The 21927-nt window shown below is 35.4% G+C and overlaps 1 protein-coding gene across 1 annotated transcript in view; it reads left to right on the forward strand.

Moving 5' to 3' along the window:
- Positions 1 to 1694: 1694 nt before the first annotated feature.
- Positions 1695 to 21927, forward strand: part of tmem132e (transmembrane protein 132E) — a 408751-nt gene continuing 388518 nt past the window's right edge. The window contains exon 1 of the mRNA XM_067406236.1: positions 1695 to 1959. Within this exon, the coding sequence (XP_067262337.1) occupies positions 1902 to 1959 (58 nt within the window). The 5' untranslated portion in view covers positions 1695 to 1901. The remainder of the gene's footprint in view (positions 1960 to 21927) is intronic.

Genomic DNA, 21927 nt, shown 5'->3' on the forward strand with positions numbered 1-21927 from the left:
TATATATATTTACATACATATACATATATAAATAATATTTGTGATTAATAATTACCATAATATATATGTATACTGTGTACGTGTACTGTGTATAATTATTATGTATATATAAATACAAAACATTCATGTATATATTTAAGAAATATTTTCATGTATATATATTTATATAATTAATATTATATATAAATATACATATTTTACATATAAATATTTATTTTTCTTAAATATATACATGCACTTGTGTCTTAGCTATTCTTTTTTTTACCCTGTTCAATTAAACTTTAAAATAAGATTTGACTGTGACAATATTTAAAATGTTTTCTATTAATGCTACCACCCATCCTAATTTACACATTCAGGGGGTAAAAATGGTACAAAATCTGTCACAGGCATTGATACCCCTTCAAAAATGACTGAAATGTACACTTTAGGTACTAATATGTACATTTAAGTTACAAATATGCACCCTTAATGGATCAATAAGGTAGTTGTACCTTTTGAAAGGATACCATTCCAATGGCAGCTTTTGTACCTTTTTTCTAAGAGGGATGACATATGCAAAATATTGTATCAAAGCGTAAAACAAATGTGAAAATTACCATTGAGAAAAACTTGGACTAAAAAACACCTCTGAAGAAAAAGTATTTCTCTTACAGGACTGGGAATTTGAAGCTGAACTGTGTTGATCATCATCTCATCATCTTTCTTTTGATCTTGGGGTGAAATGTAACCCTGTCATGGTTTCGTGAGATGCACATGACGGACGCGTGAAAACGTCAGAGCGGTCTGATTGTAAAGACTCACGTGACCGCTGTGAACCGAAGAGATTTTCAGGGATTCACGCGCTACTTAAGTCCAGCGGAACGCAACGCCTAGCCTACTTCACGCCATTCACAGCCCGTTTGTTAAAACGCAAAGTTAGGTTGTGTGACATAAGGAGGGGAGGTCTTGAATAAATCTCTACTTTGACGAAGCTCAACAGTGAAGCCGAACCTCTCTATAGAGTATAGCCACTGACTCTTGTTTTACAGACCGGAGCGCTGCATTGTTAAGAAGAATAGCCTTTATTTTCCCTCGGAGTTTAAAAAAATGGGAGCGAGACGCTTCATACAGTGATATCAACCGAAAAGGTAATAGTTTACCAGGAGACTTCAGTTCTGAGAAGAATTTCAAGTCATCTTTCGGACTTCATTCAGGAAGAAAACACTTTTTTTCGTCGGAGCGGACAAGTAAACGTTTATTTTCCTGCATCGTTTGGCCACGACATCGCATCGCATAACTTAAGGTTAAATATAGGCTACCACATCAAAGAACCGGATCTCATCCATAAAATACAATTTGACTAAATGTCAAGGTTATTATAGGAAATCCTAAATTGCCATTCAACTCAAACACGTCGTGTATCAGTTGTTTTGTGTCTCTAATCTGAGATGCTTTTGTAGATTATTAAACTAACAAGCTCGTGGACGACTCTGGTATTGTGCTGTCGCGATACCATTTCTGGCGTTTCACGCTTTCACAGGATTATAGTTTGAATTCAAATCTCTGGATGGACGAAAACGACTATATCTCATTCCTTGTGGATTACTGAGAGAGAAATACGCGTGGGAATCGAGACACCTGAGCCGGATACCTGTAACTTTTCTTTCTTTCTCTCTCTCGAAAGCTCTTAATCGTACATGAGATTGCGCTTTCGGTCTCTGGTTGACACGGTCTTTTTGATTTAACTCTTACTGGTTTGGTATAATGGACGTGATAGCTCTAGATAAAGTTCACCAGCATCACAATCCAACAGATTCTCGCTGGGAATTCGTCGCTGGACTGTAGACGTCGGTCGGGAGATATTTTGGAGGAGCGCTGTTGTTTATCATCACAAACGGGATTTATTCGTGGAAACTACGATGTCCATTATACGCTCTTGGATGGAAACTCTGTTGCTGTATATGTTCATTACAGATGGTAAGTCACTCTTATTTTTATTGTTTAAACACCATACTTGCTTGATAATTCATGTTTGGGGGTTGTGAATGACTGCAGCGGATTTTAGCCTGTATATTTTGATGTTGGGCTGCAGTGGTTTTTATAAGTCTTAATTGGTAATTCAACACACATACACTAAAGCGCAGAGCTGAGATTAAGCCGATTTTAACGCTTGAAGTTCTTGTTTTGTTGCTGTCTCCAGCCTTGGTGGGCAACGTAAGCGTCAAGTGCGCCTTTTTTACTTCATATATAATGCTTTCTGGTTTTGAACACAACATGCACTTATTATTCAAGCATAGTAATGCCCGCAAGGTGGGAGCACGACTAAAGCTTCAGGCCAACCGTGAAAAAAAAAAAAAAAAAAAAAAAGATGCCCATTTTATAAAACAATGCGAAATCAGTTATTCAGCCTGCTCTGCCAGAATGACGCTATTTTCTTTTTCCAGTTTTGTTGTAAAAAAAAAAAAAAAAAGGTTACGAATTAGGGGAGTGGGGGGTCTGTTTAAGACTATAAACCACCAAAAGTAGTCAAAACAAAATATGTGGTGGTGAGCGTCTTGAACAGGCTATGATAAACAAAATTCTACAATATAGCTTAAGGCACATTAAAAAAATTCTGGGAATCATGAAAGTTAAGTCACAAGTTTGCGTATTTTCTCAAAAAAGACGCATAAGTCGCCAGAAGAGGTAACCATAGCAACAATATGCACAAACATATCACAAGTATAGAAACATAAAACATTACTTATAGAAATTCCTTTAGAAGTTGCATCAGTCTTTAAATCAGATGGTTTAAAATATCTGGCAGAACATCTGAATCTCCTTTTTTTTTTTTTTTTTTTTTTTTTTTTTAGTTGAGCAATGGAAAGATTTTGCAGGTGGGAAAAGTTTGGATTATTATATTTCCTAATTATCTGTTTTTTGTTTACAAGAAAAAGCAGTACTGTTCAAGTTAATTTCAGATTGGCTCTCTTTTGGTCCTCTGCAGTTTCAAATGAACATGATAAAATAATGACACTGTAAAGATGCTTATCTGATTCCCAGTCTGAATTCATATAAATACATTTATCTTTTATTTTATTTCTTGATCACAGCTGTGTCTCTCATTGTTTAACTTAAAGCATTGACTGGTTTGCATCTCATCAAAATGAATCTAAATCATCGAAACACATCATTATAGGCTATTTTAAAGTCATAACCGTATTATGGCATTATAGTGTGACTCAGGTTATTATTGACAGTCATCAGTGAAATTTCTTTGAATTATTCCTTTGAGGTTTGATCCCATCCCTTATTTTCCTTTCATGAAACCATAAGAACAAAGGCAACATCATTTGGGAGTCATCAAAGTCCTGAGGGTTCATAATGTGACTTGACTATTTGACAGAAGCTTGCATGTGAGGAACACCAGAAAGGGAGTTTCGTTTGTAGAAATGCTTTGATTTTTAAGTTATGAGTTATGCCATGGGAACTGTTACGTGATTTAAATTTGATCAACGTTTGGATTTCATTCTTCTTGAATGTATAGAAAGCCGGAGCGACGGAAGGTCAGATGTGCTCATAATGTCATGTGTCAGGCACTGTCCAATACAATTGCGCATGTTTTGACAACAATGCCACTCAGTCATGCGTTTCCATTTGTAATCCAGACAGCCTTCATCTGCGGTTGATACTGATGTACTTGGGCAATAAATTGGGCCAGCACAAGTGTGTCTCCTCCGCTTCCAGTTACAGACGTGACAGACAGGAACCAGGCATTAAGATCAAGGAAAACATCAACAAACCTGAGACGTGCCGTGAGCTCTCTAGGAATGTCTTGTTTGTTAATCCGCAGTGTTGCACCTGTGCGGAGAGCCCTGGTTCGGTTTCAGAGCTGCTTCCTTGTGAAACCAAATCATCTGGAAAGAAATAGCTTTGTTTTGTACTCTTGTTTTATTTATTAGGCTTGGGATGTAGCATCGGTGGAGCTTCAGTACCTTGATTGTTAGACCCCCGTGCTTCTTCTTTATCCTTATGATAAATTTACCTGAAATTATTTTCGACAACACTTCTTGAATTCTGATAATGATATGACTCCTCTTTCATGGTCTTAAAGGGATAGTTCACCCCCCCCCCCCCCAAAAAAAGGTGATAATGTTCCAAACCTGTATGAGTTCCTTTTTTTTTTTCTGTTAAACACAAAAGAAGATATTTTATGTATGTTTGTAACCAGACAATTGATGGCACCCATTGACTTCCATAGTATTTTTTTCCTACTGTGGAAGTCAATGGATGACCTCAATTGTCTGGTTACCAACATTTCTTTAAAATATCTTTTTTTTTTTTTTTTTTGTTCAACAGGTTTGGAACTACTTGAGGGTGAGTAGGAAATTAGAAAATGTTCATTTTTGGGTGAACTATCCTTTTAAATGTTTTAGGAACAGAACAAAGAAAAAGGCTCCTGGTTGTGTCATTGTAAATGCTGCATTTGCAAAATGTATTCCAAACTTGTTTGACTTTCTTTATTCTGCAAAACACTTTTCTTCTCTCTGTTCATTGATAGTCAAAAAATAGTTTTACATTAAATGTTGATAGGTACAACTTATTTCAAAGGTTGAAAGTTAACAGCTCTCAAAAGTTATGCTAAAATGGACTTCTAGGCCACAGCAGATGTATAAATCCTGATAGATTATTGCCAGTCATACTTTACATGGGAGTGTGTCTTTGAACAGATGTATATATTTTAGAGACACTCTAAAAGAGACACTCACTTACGTGACAATGATGCATTAAAACGGAAAAAAAGGTTTTCCCTTTTGTTTTTTTGCAAATGGATGACAACTTTGTCAAAACGTTCCCCTTTCACACGGATCCTCGAAAACGACTTAAAACACTGTATTATGCATGCCAGGCCAGTAGTTGGCAATGTCACTTTGTAAAGAAAACTACATGCCTGTAGACTGAACACGTAATACTCATGCGCAACATGTCACAAATTCACGTTTATGTAGTTTACACAGAGACTAAAGTGGTATCATTTTCAAAAAATTACACTTTGAATCCCGTTTTCAAAAGTTTGCTTTTTCAGGCCCCCAGAATCGCCAATGTTGTGTAAATGAATGGCGAAAACGCCATTTTTAGTTGAAAATGGTGTAGTGTAAACAGCCTCTGAGATGTGCAATAGGGCCATGTGTCCACCTTTTGACAGGTTTTGCATGCCGTACCACTTAAACATTCCTTTAGGAATGCAAGGAGAGTGCCCGTTCGTTATTAATTGGCACTGCTTTTTTATCTACTGCTTCATATGAAGTCTTTGACAAACCTGACAGAATTTGCTCAGGTTCACCTGGCACTAATGAGATTTCTTAATAGGATTTAGATTTGTGTGACATTTGTAAACTCAAGCAACCTTATTACCACTAGAATAAGGTTGGTTTGAACCTGAACAAACATCGAAAATTAATAAAAAGGTGAAAAGTTTTAAATTGAAGCAGGATGTTTTTGCAGAATATTAATTTTTTTTTCATTTCTGAGTGAAATCATCATCTCTTGGCACTATAATCTGTGGCACAGCATGTCAAATCATTGATTAATGCAGTAATAGCATTAGTGGGCACCGACAGCGACACTACAAACGCTGTTCCTTGAGTTGCATTAAAAGACAGCTTTTGTGAAGTGGTGGTTTCCAGAGATATGGCATGACTGAAGACCTCCCGCATTGGCCCTGAAGGAACTATGGCCTTTCTTCTGAGAGCACGCAACTTGTTTACATTCACTGCACATTGCCCTTTAAAAGAAAGATCTGCTCCAATGGCAAGCACTGTGATCAACAACTGCACCAGGACGGCAACATCCTTTAAAATGTTCTTTTATTTCTTCAGAGGGTAGGCCTAATAGCATGAGATGGCTGTACTTTACCATCGTTAAAACATCCTCTTTGAGTTTGAAGTTGACCCTTTGTCATGCGAGATAAATTGCCTCTCCCCAGGCAACCCGCCTGACCCATCTGTCAACCAATCAGGGAAAAAGACACTGCTTGTATCCTCCAGACTCTTTAGTTTGGTACCTACTGTGTCCATTCATCACTTGCATCCTTCATTGTCATCATATACAGTCATCATATAGCGATAGCTCTGCGAATCACGATCAGAAACATCTCCCAGACAGCAGGGATGAGGAAAAATCACAAATGGACAACATTTGCGCCATCCCTTTTCAGCGTGTTTTTTGGAACGGCTGGCTATATCGTGCTCTTGCTTTTAATAAGACTGCAGCTATGATTAAAGGGCTGACTCAGGAGACTGTAACCTGCATTTCCTGCTCTTGTTTCTGGCCCGTCATTGCATGCCTGCCAGCTGCACAGGATTAGTGTCTTGACAAAAGGAATGCTTATTAATAAGAAAATTGTCTGTAGCTGTAGGAAAATTAAGTAGAAGAGAGATGCATATTTTGTTAGTCTGAAAAATCTCTGTGAGGCTATTAATTAGCTGACTAGGAGCATTTGCTAGGACAGAAACAAATAGATTAGCTGGGAAAATGCCTCTTGCCTTTTCGAGTAGAATTATCATTATCGCAAGCAACCCCTTTCAAAGGCTTAGCTGTGATGTAGAAATGTGCCAACTGGAACAGATTTTGCTGTACCGCATATATACAGTAGATGTATTTGTGTGGCTATAAGTGGGCGGGGCTGATTTGCGTTATTTATGTGTGAGAGCAGCAAAGAAATGGGGAATGACTAGGCCAAATAAGCCAAGAAGAGGAAGAACTTGTTATTAAAGCATGTTGTTAGGCACAGCGTGAAGCAGAGTTTATAGTTGCTGAGCAAACTTACACACAGTCACAGCAACATTAAAACAGAGTTTTTTTTTTAATATTGTTTTTCACATAGTTAATTATTATATAATTTCAGCATATTTATTATTAGGGCTGTTGATTTAACATGTTAATTAGATTAATTGATTGTTAAAATTAACGCATTTAACGCACTTGCCTATACCTATGTGGGTCATTTCATACAAATGTTTGTTGACGAATATGATGCAGGACAACAACTCACTATGTGATGAAGCCTATAGAATGCTGTCAGAATGTCCCTAAAATTCAAGAAATTGGGCAAAAAATGCCCCTGAATGAGCTGTCATCTCATATTTAGATCATATTAGTTAAGCAATATCACACATGTAATGGAGTGCAATATAACACGAGTGCTGTATTTGTCCCAAATATAACGAGTGCAAATGTGATAGCCTACTGATTTTATAGACAGTTCAGTTTTCTACAACAGTTCAGTAAATAAGAAGTTTAATATTGTGTTATTTTAGACACAATATTGTCTGTTTTGTTCAATTTTGCCAAAGAAACTATAAAGACAAAGCTGGCCTGTTCGTCTCAGTGAAATGCACAGCAGTGTTTCATTTCTGAATCCACGTTTTGAACGAACTGAGTGAAACCAATGATTCAGTGGACCATTCATAAAATACTTGTTGGACTTGAAGTGGCGCTGCACAGACCGATCAGTGTATGACATTTAAGTACAGAGAGAGTGATTCAAAAGCAAACAGAGCCGTCTGATGTCTACTTTGATATCAAACACCGATCATTCTGTGTAGCGCCCGTTTCAAGGCCAACAAGCCTGAAGAGAACCATTTACCATCAGCCATTTGAATGAATTAAATGAATGGATGAATGAATGAATGACTTAATCATTAAGGCATTTACTGCCACCTACTGGCAGTTTTAGTTTCTTATTCAGAGTCTAATTTTATTTAAATTAATAATTATTATTATTATATTAATTAATTAATTTCATATTTCCATATTTATTAAAAAAAAAATATATATATATAGTTCACCCAAAAATTAAAATATAGTTACCCACCCACTAAATTAAAATATAGTTCACCCAAAAATGAAGTTTCAGTGATTATTTACTTAAATAATAAATTCTGTAATAAAATGTAATAAATTCTATGTTGACTCAAATAAAATATTTCTTTCTGAAGCTACTTTTCTGATGCTTTACACAATAATCACTTAAAATTATTTTTTGGGGTTAATTTCTCAGCCAAAATTGATGTGTGATTAAATTGTGATTAATTAGATTAATTAATCGTCACATCATGTAATTAATTAGATTAAAACATTGAATCGTTTGACAGCCCTATTTATTAAATAATTTTTTTTATGCATTTATGTGATTATTGCTGATTTTTTATTATTTTTTTTAAATACTCATCTTCAGACTGCTGAGCCTTTTACATGCGCGTACACACACACGTATATATGAAAAAAGTCTCTTATGCTCAACAAGGCTGCTTTTATTTGATCAAAAATAAAATAAAATTATCATATTGCTAACTAATATTACAGTTTAAAAGACCAGTTTCTATTTGAATATATTTTGAAATAGAATTTATTCCTGTGATGACAAAGCTGAATTTTCAGCATCATTACATCAGTCTAGGGCTGCAACGATTAATCGCGATTAATCGTTTGCAAAATAAAAGTCTGTGTTTACGTACTATGTATGTGTGTGTTCTGTGTATAATAATTATGTGTATATAAATACACACACATTCATGTATATATTTAAGAAAAATTGTATTTATATAAAACATATTTGTTTATATGTAATATATATATATATATATATATATATATATATATATATATATATATATATATATATATATATATATATATATATATATATATATATATATATATATATATATATATATTTCTAAACTTTATACCTGTATGTGTGTGTATTTATATATACATAATTATTATACACAGAACACAATCATATATATTACGTAAACACAGACTTTTATTTTGCAAACGATTAATCTTGATTAATCGTTGCAGCCCTACATCAGTCATCAGTGTCACATGATCAGGATGCTTTTATTAATAGAAAGTTTAAAGAAAAAAGCATTTATTTGAAAAATAATTATTTTGTAACATTAAACATTTATTTGCAGTCACTTTTTTTTTTATCAATGTATTGTATATGGATTAGGCACAGATTTTATACATAAAAAAGCACACATGCATTATGCATAAAAATCCGTGATTTTGATCATAGTGCACACATGTACATCAGAAAACACAGAGGGTTTGCAGAGTTGCTTATTTTTCAGGTCGGTGGCTGAACATTTTTTTTTTTTTTTTTTTTACATTATTTACTAAACTAATACTGTTTAATACCTAAGAAATGTTAGGTTGTCAACATTGTAAATGGCATTGTGAAGTCCAAACGTTGTCAGTGTCCACTGGACATTTCGCCTCTACATGGGAGACTGTGATCTGTGATCACTGCAGTGGAAGCTGAAGAAATATGGCCAGATTTTTGCCCTCCAGCATTTCTTGGCTCCTCACGTGGTCCCGTTTGCCTCCCTCCCTTCCTCTCTTCCTCCATATACGCTGCCGCTTCTCTCCTTCCCTCCATATCTCATGTGCGACAAATCTGCAGAAGTCGCTTTTACTCCCGGTGCCCAGGCCAACTAGATGTCCCTTCAGCCTTTAGGCTTTGCTTGCTTTCTTTTTTCCCCTTACTTCAGTTGTGATATTTCCTGCTCCTTCTGCACTGCAGGCCTCCATTTGGCATGAGGATTTCACAACCCAAAGCAAGCCCAGTTAGAATGATTAGACAGGCAAATTGGTTGGGTCTGCAGTCCAGATATTTAAATCAGCAGACTAAGGCTGATGTGGGCGGTAATGCCACTGTCTGGTCTGCATCGTCATTACCTTTCCTAATTGAGCGACACCTGTGGCAGGAGAGGTGATGATGGCGACGAGGGCTGACGGGGTCAGTGTAGTCTCAGCGTGACTCATTAGTCTTTCTGCTGGGCTCTTGTGCTGCTGCTTGGCTGCTTTTAAAAGTCCTCAAGCTTACATCGTTGACAGTAGCACAGTAACCTCAAACTGAGTGCAGAGCCACACTGAGGGGGAAATGTGTGGGTTGACTGAATGACTGTGTCACTGAGTAATATTATGCAACAGTGGTAATAAAGTATTAAACGGGGGCATAATCTACACTTTTGTAGGCCAAAAGTATGCCACATTCATATGTGCCTGCTTAACATTGTTTTAAAACCATAGCATTAATACTGATTTTGACCTCCCATTGCTACTAAAACAGCTTTTACTGTAGGGCTGCTCAGTACTGGAAAAACAAGTAAAAAAAACAGTAACACTTTAAAATAATGTTTCATTTGTTAACATTAATGTATTAACCAACATGAACTAACAATGAGCAATACATTTGTTACAGTATTTATTAATCTTTGTTAATGTTAGTTAATATTTAAATAAAGTTGTTCATGGTTTGTTCATGTTAGTTGCATTAAGTGCTTCCGTGTTCTATGTCAGAACGGTGACTCATTATTGGCCGGCTCATGCGTCAGAATCACACGCACAGCTCCGGCCAAAACTGAGCTGGCGTTCTGACGTAGAACCTGGAAGCGCTCAATGTAAATAGCTTAGGTGAATGACACAGAAGAAAAGAAACTATTGAATAAAGTCGTTATTTTTGTTTTGTTTTTGTGCACAAGAAGTATTCTCGCCACTTTGTGAAATTAAGGTTGAATCATTGTAGTCTCATGGACTTTTAACAATGTCTTATGTACCTTTTCCTGGCCTTGAAAGTGGTAATTAAATTGCTGTCTATGGAGGAGTCGGAGAACTCTCGGATTCCAACAAAAATATCTTAATTTGTGTTCCGAAGATGAATGAAGGTCTTACGGGTTTGGAACAACATGAGGGTGAGAAATTAATGACTTTAACTAATGTTATCAAATACAAACTAAAGCCTCACCTGATGACTTGAATAGTTCACTTTAGTAGGAATTAATTCATGCTTGAATGATTGGGATTTTGTTGGGGAGTGCATCTGCATAGAAAAAAGAGCCAAAAGATTACTTTTTTATCCTGAAGACTGTTTAACCTTTAAATGCATGACTGTTTCGCCAATCATTCTTACATATTCGGGTCTTTATCGACCCAGATCTATATCTAACACGGAAGGATCTCTACCTGTCGCGATAATATAAAACTCCTCTGATATTAGAGTAACAATTACAGAAGAATAAAATAAAGCATATTTTGTTAACTTTTGGAGCTTGAAAGGGCTCAGTTTGAGCAGATGTTTTATGCCATCATCACTGTCCTCGTCAGAGCTCATTTCCCAGTAAATTCAGCAAATAAAAGGCTAGTTTTATGTTTGAGGTCACAAATATGAGCCCATTCGCGATCTCAAACGTATCATATTTGATTGCGTTCAGTACTTGCTCTGCAGTAAATCGCTGAGCAATTTCATGTTTTTCTTATTATTTCGTTTTCTGTCTAAATGAGTCGTCACTTCAGCATTGTGTATCAGACAATGCCACCTTGTGGAATAAAGGTGAATTGCACTTATTCCGTCATCTAAGATTCAATTATTGCTGTGCAAAAAAATATACGTACACTCATACACACCTCGGGTCGTTAGCAACCCTATACAATTTTTACAAAAAATGAATACAAAAATAGGCATTATTTTATAATTTTATGATTTTTTTTTCTTGTTCTATTCTTTATAATGAATTGATTGAAGAATACCAAGAAGGTTGATGTCTAACTTTAAAAAATGAAGGAGGCGGAGGCTAGTGAATGACGCTAAAGACCCGAGGTATGCATTTAAGGGTTCAATTGAGGAATCCTTTTAGGGCTGGATGAAAAACTTTTAAAAATGTGGTGTTCATGATTAGATTTACTCTTTACAAGAACCAACTCAAACCATAAAGTGAGCAGAAAAAATATTTCCACTAGAGTTTTTATAGCCCACATTCACACTGTTTTTGACTAATTCAGTATGATTATAAAATAACACATATGATTTTATTATGATTATTATTATTATTAAACATAATTGTAATAAAATTATTGTTCTGTAAAACAAGTAATTATATTTTACTGGAAAATTACAATATCAATATTTACATCTTAATTTCTTCATTTTTCAAATGGTATAGCATCAAGATTTTATTTTGACAGGTTGCCATTAAAGGAACTATATGTTCATTTACACATGTGTCACATCTCACAGTGTCTCAGATCGGCTTGATTCAATGAACCAAGACATTTTGAAACGCTGAAACACTGTCATGATATTGTTTTTTTTTCTTTTTTTTTTTCTTCACTATATTGTCCAGCCTTATTTCACTCTTCTAGAAAGAGTTTCCTCTAGTTGGAACATGGCTGTGGGGATTTGGCCCCATTCAGCATCAGTAAGGTTAGATGCTGATGTTGGGCGATGGGGTAATTCATCCCAAAGGTGTGCAGGTCAGTCAAGTTCTTCCACACCATTCTCAGTAAATCTTTCTTTATAGACCTTGCTTTGTGCACTGTGGCATTGTTGGCAGGTTGTAACAAAAGGCTTACAGCACATTCTACTAGTCCAAGCAGTACGTCGCCTAAATAGTATGTTCGACCACAGGATTTCATAAAGTTGGTGAAAAATACCTGGATGACCTACTACTTGGATATACTGCCAACATAGTGGATCTAATGTGTCCATATTGTATTCATACTACACACGTACATACTTACAGAATGTACTTTATTAAAGGTGCAGTATGCAATATTGACAGCTAGTGGTTGAAATAAGTACTGCAGTCCAAATTCAAAATATTGGAGAGAGTTGTTTCCCCCGCCCCCTCCTCCTCAGACTCCTCGCTCACTCGGGTTACCATATTGAGAACAAGCAACAGGAATGAGCGCAATTGACAAAGGAACGATGTAATTGAAATAATTTTTAGATTGATATTTTTTTCACCTGTTGATTGATGAAAACATCCACAGCCAAACAGAATCCACCTAACCTTAAAGAGCTTGAGCATTTAAAGTGGGAGACAACATAATTGGACTTATAATAGACAAAGTTTGTGCCTTGGAGTAGATGCTCTACAGTTATCATACAAGCTCTCTCTCTGTCTCCCTACTATTTTGAGTGTGATTCATTGGCCAAAAAAAGAGAAAAAACAAAATAACCAAGAGTTAAAGATGAATTTGTCTGATTACATTATTTATTTATCTATTTTAATCTCTATATACATTGTGATTTATATTGTTATCGTGAAATCTTTTGGCCACAAAAATTGTTTAGTTATAAATCTGATATTGTGACAGCCCTAGCAATGTTGTTTTAAAAGCGCTGACATGGCTGGTAATGCTAATTTTCTCATGGATGTGACATCTTAAGCTTAGACTCTTTTTTTTTTGAGTGACCCAATTTTGCTGCTTGGGTTTTTCTTTAATGTTCTGGACTGGGGAAGGAGCTTTGCATTGTGAATTTATTTTTGAGTTTATTCAGGAGCAGGGAAATACTTCCACGATGTGTTGCCTTTAAAGTAAGAGAGTATTTTTATTGCTAGGCTTAAACTAAAAGTGTGCTGTACTTTTTTTTTTTTGGCCTCGACAGGTTGATTGAGTTGAGAGAATGGGCTATTATTCCCTTCAGGCCCTGGGGGGAGCTAAAACTGAGGAATGAATAAAGTTTACTGACCATTTTATATAGAGCTTTATAAGACATTATAAGCTGTTCACAGGACATGCAGTTGCACAATACAGCCGGATCCTTCCACGACTGCATCTTTACTCCTGAAAAACCTGACAGAGATCTGAATTAAAGATTACAAGGACGGCACAGTCAGCATGTGATCGTGCACAAGCTTTGTTCATTAAGGCAATAAGCTCTTTTTCCTTCTGTTTTCTTTATGTAACTCTTATTTATTAGGTTCCCTCACAGGTTCAGCATGTACTCCCTCACCGCAACAAAAGGATGACACTTCCGTTTATGACAACCAACGTGTTTTCGTCAATCCGTAATCATGGACAAGATGGGAAAGGTTTGAGAAACATTTGTTCATACCCAGTACTCTTTAAATAGCTTGCATACTTTTTCCAATCTGCTCGTCACATCACCTCAGAAATATCCCTCCTGAGTCAGTTTGAAGTTGACTATGAAGTTCCCTATATTCTGACAAGAATAGTCATAGTTGCTGGCAACATGCCATCTCTTGTAGCCATCATTCTGGGTAGGTGATGAGGACATTCAAAGTCTTAACTATGAGAAAGAGGGATCTACTGTCTGTAGATCTGATCACAGTATCTTTGTACCTGCAGAAGTCACTGAAAATCAACAGTATTCAAAGTGGTGTCAGTTATTATGATATAAAAAGCTTTAAATCTATTTCACAATACAGTATTTTTGTGTCTAGAGGAGTAATAGAGCCATCAAACCTGTCTGTGCTCATTCTGTCGCTGACTTTATTCATTGTTTTGAAGACAGTAGAAGCTGCTTCTAAGTACAGTGGTGTTAGTCTTCCCTAGAGACCTCAGTGGTGCTTCAACATGGTTCTCATCTCTGTGATGGTCATGTAAAAGTGTGACCCTGCTGTTTTTGCCACCTCCCAAAAAGATGTAGAACATGTTTGCTCCTGATACACCTCTCCAGTTGGCTTGCACCGCAAAGCTAGCACTGCGGCTGGGATTTTCTTCAGTTTCAGCCATCATATGTTGAAGTGTTAGAGTGTCACTGACAGCCGTATGTTTCTTTCTGTCCTTCCAAGCTCTGCCAGAAAGCCTGGCAGAAACTACCAGTCTGCTGTAGGCACTGAGATCAGTGAACAGACAATCATGTATTCATATTACTTTGATGTGATGTCTGGCAAGACCTGGCACATGCTGACATGTTCATGAATGGCAACCAGGTATTCAGTCTTGATTGTTCATTAACAACAGTGTAATTAACCCAAAAAGGAAAATGTTGTCATTTACTTTTACGCCGTTCCAAACCTGTATGGCTTTTTCAACAGTTTTTGTTCATACAATGACAGTCTAACACATGTAGCAACGTGTTAGCAATGTGCTAAAGCATGCTTCTAGAAACATGCTAAAAATGTTAGCAAGATACTAGCATCTTCTAAAAACACAATAAAATATAACAATGTGTGAAAACAAGCTATCAACTCTTAACAACATGTCTGTCTGTCTGTGTTGTATACAGATTACATAGCTTTAAAACCTTCAAGCTTCAAGCTTTTAAAACTACTTCAAGTCAACATTAAAGTTTGTATTGGTAAACTTTTTTTAAATTTAGTTTACTCTTATGTCGTTCCAAACCTTTATGACTTTATTTCAACTGTTTTTATCCACACAATGACTTTCACTGTATGGAGAGAAAAAAAGTAGACATTTCTCAAAATAGCTTATTAAATAGCTTAAGAATGCAAGTCATAAAGGTTTTGTATGATATGAAGATGAGTAAATGTTCAGTTTGGGGTGAATTGTTCTTATAAGTTAAAGTTACAGGTGTGTACTTTCTTTGTTTCTCCTTTACCAGTTTAATGAGCAAACCAACAATGGAAGTCTGAAGTATTGTACGACTCAACTAGAGCTGCACGATTTTGGATAAACTGAGAATCAAGATTTCTTTTTTTTTTTTTTGCTTCAAACAAAGGTCACGATTCTCCCACGAGTCTGAACAAACAACTACACAAAATAACGTAATTTACTTGAGATTGTGAAAAAATTTTAATTGCTTCAGTCCATTGAAAATGTTTAATCTGATTTAGTGGTGGAATGGTTCAGATTACTCACAGTTCAGTTTTTATCATGGTTTTAGGGTCACAGTTTTCTTACTGTTCGGTATGTGCTATGTTCAGTAAAAAAATAGGACAATTGTCAAAAAAAGAAAGAAAATAAAAACAAATAATCTAACTACAAGAAACAGCAAAAATAAATACATTAGAGTTAAGAGTTAAGATGCAAATAAAATAAACAATGCTTTACAGGTTTTTCAGCTATCTAACAGTAGCTTTCAGGTACAGAAATTGAATAAAGTAATCAAATATAAAATAACACTGCATATAAACTTAATTGAATAATTAAATAAAGATTAAACATTGTTGAAGTTACAAAAGCTATTCGGGCAAGAGTGATTTCATTGTTTTTTGTCGTTTGATTAACATTAAAAACACAGAGCAGGAATATTAGATATTATTAAATATTATCCAGCATACTGATACTGTACACATCCTTCTCGTTTTTCTCTTAAGACACAACTTACTATGTTTGTTCGGATTCTCGCTAAGATGGGCATGTTGACATCTTTTTTGTTTGAATTTGTCCGTTTAGGTGCAATACTTGAAAAAGAATTTGTGCAAGAGCATTTGGGCGCTGTGACGCACATCTCAAGTTGCTAGCTGAGTTTAAACTAAACTCATTTACTCATTGGCTCTCCGTGTACACGCTTCAGATGAGTACACACACAAATCTCACAGCGTTCGCGAGTTCTCTTTCGTGTCTTATGGATGAATGTTTAAATTGGAAAGGTTTAAATGAGTTTAGTTTAAACACAGATAGCAACTGTTCAGGTCTCACCTGCGCTCGCACACACTATCAACACCCGGGTGATGACGCCATAAATGACTGGTCATAGAGCGTTCGGCACATCATTGAACATTTGTTTACAAAGAGTGATGTTTTGTCCATGTTCTTTTGATCATTGCTGTTATAACGTATTGGGAAACCAGAATGCCTATCCATCGACTGAAACATATACATTAGCCGAATCCGCCTGTCTGTTTTACACGTTGTTTTCAACAAACCATATTATAGATGCGTTGCCAGATTTGGGATGAACCGTGGTGCAAGCGCATGCCGAACCGTGGGTGGAGAACTGAACGGTTAATTTTTTTTTTTTTTTACAGAGAACCTTTTCACCCCTAATCTGAATGAATTATTAAAAACAAACAAAAAAAGTTTGAATGAATGATTCAATGACTCGCTCATAAATACTTCACTTGTTTCATTATGAATCAGCATTTTTGAATGAATCTCTTGAACGAATGATTCAATAACAAATACATTTTTAACACCTGGTGACGTAACGATGTAATCGATACAGTCATTATTTGAAGCGTCAAGTTACTTTTCAAAAAGTGATTTGCTCTAATTTGATCGTTTCCATATAATCAGTTTATATCCAAACTATAAACTTTTATCCCAATACTTCTGTGATTAATATGAATATTTGTAACAGAAAATACTGTTTGTGAAGCTGTTTCATACCTATACATGACAACTGCACTCTCTGGCTTAGCAGCGCCAACGCAGATTTGAATGTTCCGCTGTGAATTTGTCAAGTTTAATAGACACAGGCAAATCGTTTTGTCATGTAGGAATGAAATTGCATGGGTGTTTGAATCGAGATCATGATCTTTTAACAATTAATTGTGCAGATCTAGACTCAACAATGCAATTCTGTTTGGTGTCTCTAATGTTGTAGAAATGACACTTCATCTTTAACCTTCAGATTGTCAGAGATTTTGTCATTTTCTGTATTAACTAATAACTTGTTGCTTGCAGTGTTACAATACCCAGTAGGGAGTTCAGCAGAAGTCAGGAGAATACCTTGCAGAAAAATAGCTTTCCGGGCATTATAAGCCATTTTTATTGTTGACTAAAGACGTGGCACCGGTGAGATTGTGACACCTCCTCTGGTAGAAACGGATTAACCCAAGTCAAGCATGTTGCAGGATGAGGGATGAGAGCACCAAATCCCTGAAATAAGCACTGGGACCCCTGGGAAATCAAACTCTATAGCGAGCGAGAGAGCAACATGCGTACAACTCCGAAACACACTGCATCACACATCATGCCCTTTATATCTCATGTTCCCAACTGATGTCAAAACACAGAATCCTCTCAAAGCGCACTGTCTCAAGCAAACACACATGCACACCCTAGGCCCATTTATCTTTCTGTTTTCTCTTATGCACACAAAGCAGTGGTGGACTATAGAAGTACTTCTCACTGACTTAAAAGATGTTTAGTAAAGTTTTTAAATTGTGTGATATTTCTACTGAAATCTAGTGAATGAAGTAGCTGTTGGCTAATTCAGTTTTTTTAGAATTTAATGACCGTAAGTATGATTTTAAAAATAAAAAAATAAAACTTAATATGTGTAGATGTAGCATCAACCAAAATAAGTTTTCCAGTCCCATTGTCTAAATATGCTTATCACATGCAAACAAAAGTGTCCAATAACGACAGTTTCCAGAATGTAGTAGTATTCGCCAGTAAAACAGTTTTCATTTGACTACTGAAGTGAATATGCGTCTTTAACAGCATTACCGAGTATTTTCTCTTTAAAACGGCAGTGAAAAAAAAATACAGTTTCAAAAATTTTTTTGAAATCGCTGGTGTTTCTGATGTCACAAACTACCTAACTATGACCGATCTGAAGCAGGGGAGTCTCAAGAGAAGGTTATCCTGGTATATTTTTCTGTTTTTTATATATATATATGTCTTATATATATATATATATATATATAAGACATATATATATATATATATATATATATATATATATATATATATAAGACATATATAAGACATATATATATATATATATATATATATATATATATATATATATAATATATATATATATATATATATATATATATAATATTATGATGTTACGATGAGCTATATGTCTTTCTCCACTGACATTCTAAGTTGTTCAAAGTATTTCTAAGGATACTTAAGACGGCTGTCTGACTCACGAACGGTAACATGGTTTGTGTAACAAGCAAAAAGTTAACTAAATTAATTACAGTTATGTGTCCGATGTTGTAAAAAGCAATACCATTGTGCAGTGTTTACCTCAGTAAGTTGACTGAGTGGATCTCTGAGCTCTTGCGAATGACTTATTGGCATATTCATAGATCCGCATATACTAAATGAAGCAAGGGTGTAGAGTTACATTCAAGCTATTTTAAGTCATGAAGACATTTTTTCACATGATTTTGTTTGCATTTTGGTTATTAAAGGTGAGTTAAAAGGAATAAAATTACTACTGCTAAACTCTGTCTCCTGTTTGTGCACCACATGGAGTTGCTGCCTATGTTGAGCGTCTATGTTTCCAAATATATTATAAGGTTATAATAATATCTCTATTACAGTAGTGGCTTAGAAGGCAGTAGCCAGAAATCTCACTATGTTTTGGAGCTCATTGTCTGCCCACGGGCATTTACCTTTTGTTTATGTATTCATGCGTTTTGGTTCCAAGGGCAAAAAATCTATAACGATTAAAAAATTCTCTGAAGCACCACAATTCTAGTATGAGTCAAAATGAGATTTGTATAATGGTCTGTGAAATGTTTAAGGAGCCTGTGATGAACAAAGCGAAAATTACATCTCCAGGTTATTTCTCCCTACAAGCCACTTCAGATGTGGCTAATGACTCAGGAAACATTACTGCATGGATTAAGTTGAGCTTGACAGTTCTGGCCCAAGGGCTTTGTTTTACTTTGTCTATTTTTAGGTTGTGTTTTATGTATTGTAAGAAGATTATTTAAAACATGGACAGGCTTACTACACAACAACCATTTAAAAAATAATAAAAAAAAAAAATTATTTACTCTGGCCATGTTAACATTAAGTGCGTGTCCGAATACATTATCACCCAAAAATTAAAATAATGTCATTTATTACTCACCCTCATGTCGTTCCACACCTGTGAGACCTTCGTTCATCTTCGGAACACAAAGATATTTTTATTGAAATCTGATGGCTCAGTGAGGCCTGCATAGCCAACAATGACATTTCCTCTCTCAAGATCCATTAATGTACTAAAAACATATTTAAATCAGTTCATGTGAGTACAGTGGTTCTATCTTAATATTATAAAGCGACAAGAATATTTTTGGTGTACCAAAAAAACCCCACAAAATAACAACTTATATAGTGATGGCTGATTTCAAAACACAGCTTCAGGAAGCTTCAGAGCGTTATGAATCTTTTGTGTTGAATCATGATTTGGATCGCGTGTCAAACTGCCAAACTGCTGAAATCATGTGCCTTTGGCGCTCTGAAACGCTGATTCGACTCAATAGATTCACAACACTCCGAAGCTTCATGAAGCATTGTTTTGAAAACGGCCATCCCTATATAAGTTGTTATAAGTTTTTTTGGTGCACCAAAAATATTCTTGTTGCTTTATAATATTAATATTGAGCCACTGTACTCACATGAACTGATTTAAATATGTTTTTAGTACATTAATGGATCTTATGAGAGGAATTGTCATTGCTGGCTATGCAGGCCTCACTGAGCCACTGGATTTCAACAAACTGTGTTCCGAAGATTAACAAAGGTCTTACGGATGTGGAATGGCATGAGGGTGAGTAATAAATGACATAATTTTTGTACAAACCATTTTTGGGTGAACTAACCCTTTTATGCATTTATATTTGATCATAAAATTAATGTGTATGAAGAAGAAAAAAAAGGAGAGTGATGCTTCCGACATGGCCTTGCCCAAATCACTTCATTTTCCTTTTATCTCAGTGTGATCTTATAACTGTTCTTATGTATTTCTTACGTGTACCACATATGCATATCCTCTATGGGTATGTCTCCATGTGCAAAACAGCAGCCTAACAGACATTGAGGTCTGCTTTTAGATATTGCCTTGATAAAAAGACTATGGTATTTATGAATACGCAGACTTATCACACATGTCTTTTCCAGGCCTTTCATGCCCTCAGGTTCAGGATAATTTCCTAGCATAAATGTTATTTTCAGCAGTGGCTCATCATAATTTTGTCATAAAAGAAACTGTGATCAGATAAGCATGGGAGCGTTTCTCATTGTGCACCTGCAGAGCTATAATTTAATTTAAGTAACAATGGTTGCACCTGGGGGACGCTCTCTAATATTTAAGAAAGCCTTTCACTGGGGTTTCATCATTTTTTGGAGCAAAGATTTCTAAACAGGATCAAGCCGAAATAGACAGTATTTAATGAGGTGCACCTTGACCTTAGATACATTTAAAGTTAGTGTATGCACAGACAAAACCTGCCATTCAAATGGAGTGTTACAGTCCCGGATGCTGATTGGTCCGTACAGCTATAGTAAGGTATGATAGAAAGGGTACGTTTACACAACGTTTTTTCATTGAGGTTTTTCTCGTACAGGCGACAGCATTGTCATAACGATCCCCATTCACACAGATTTACGAAAACTACTCAAAACGCTGTATTATGCTGCCAGGTCAGCAGATGGCGATGTCACTTTGTAACAAAACACTACACACCTATAGACTAAACACATAATTTTCAGAAGTACATTTTTGTAGTTTACACAGAGATGATAACACTGTCGTGTTAAAACCCATTTTCAAAAGCATTTTCAGGCCCCCAAAGCGCTGTTGTCGTGTAAATGAATGGCCAAAATGTGTAAAGTTTTTAGTTGAAAACTGTGTCGTGTAGGCGGCCTCTAAAATACATGATATAGGATCTGATATAACTGTCCTGATGTAGTGAAGAGAAAAAGCCTCATTAAAAGGATTCAGTTCCTGTAAAAAAAAAAAAAAAAAAAAAATGGAGGAGGAAAAAAATGTCTATGAAATGAAAGTCATATAAAGTCTAAGTAAAATGTGACAGCTTCTGAAAAATTACCTGGAATTTCATTTTAATAATTTTGAACTTCTTTGTGAAAATGGTATAATTTTTCAAAAATATGTGATAACCAACTTTAATACACATACTGCATTTTAAGATCTTGGTATGTGTTTTAAACTTTTAAAAGATGTTTCCTTTACGGTTTATTTGACAGTCTTATTTTTCATTAACCCATTTTCTGTGTATAATAAAATGTAAAAGAAAATTTGAATCTGGTAATAATTTTATTATATAATGACCTTTTTATTCTTTATGTATTTAAATGTAATCACGGCTAAATGGATTTCAGGTGCTCCATTACACATAATGACTACATTCACAATGTACCATAGCCTCTTGTACCTTATTTCTTAATTAGCAGATTAGGCATTTACAATATTTTATATGGTATCCTCATATTTGTATAAGCATCATTGCAATAAAACCAGTTTCTGTTCTTTTCCGTGGTATA

Source organism: Chanodichthys erythropterus, chromosome 13, assembly GCF_024489055.1.
Source record: "Chanodichthys erythropterus isolate Z2021 chromosome 13, ASM2448905v1, whole genome shotgun sequence".
Taxonomy (NCBI): Eukaryota; Metazoa; Chordata; class Actinopteri; order Cypriniformes; family Xenocyprididae; genus Chanodichthys; species Chanodichthys erythropterus.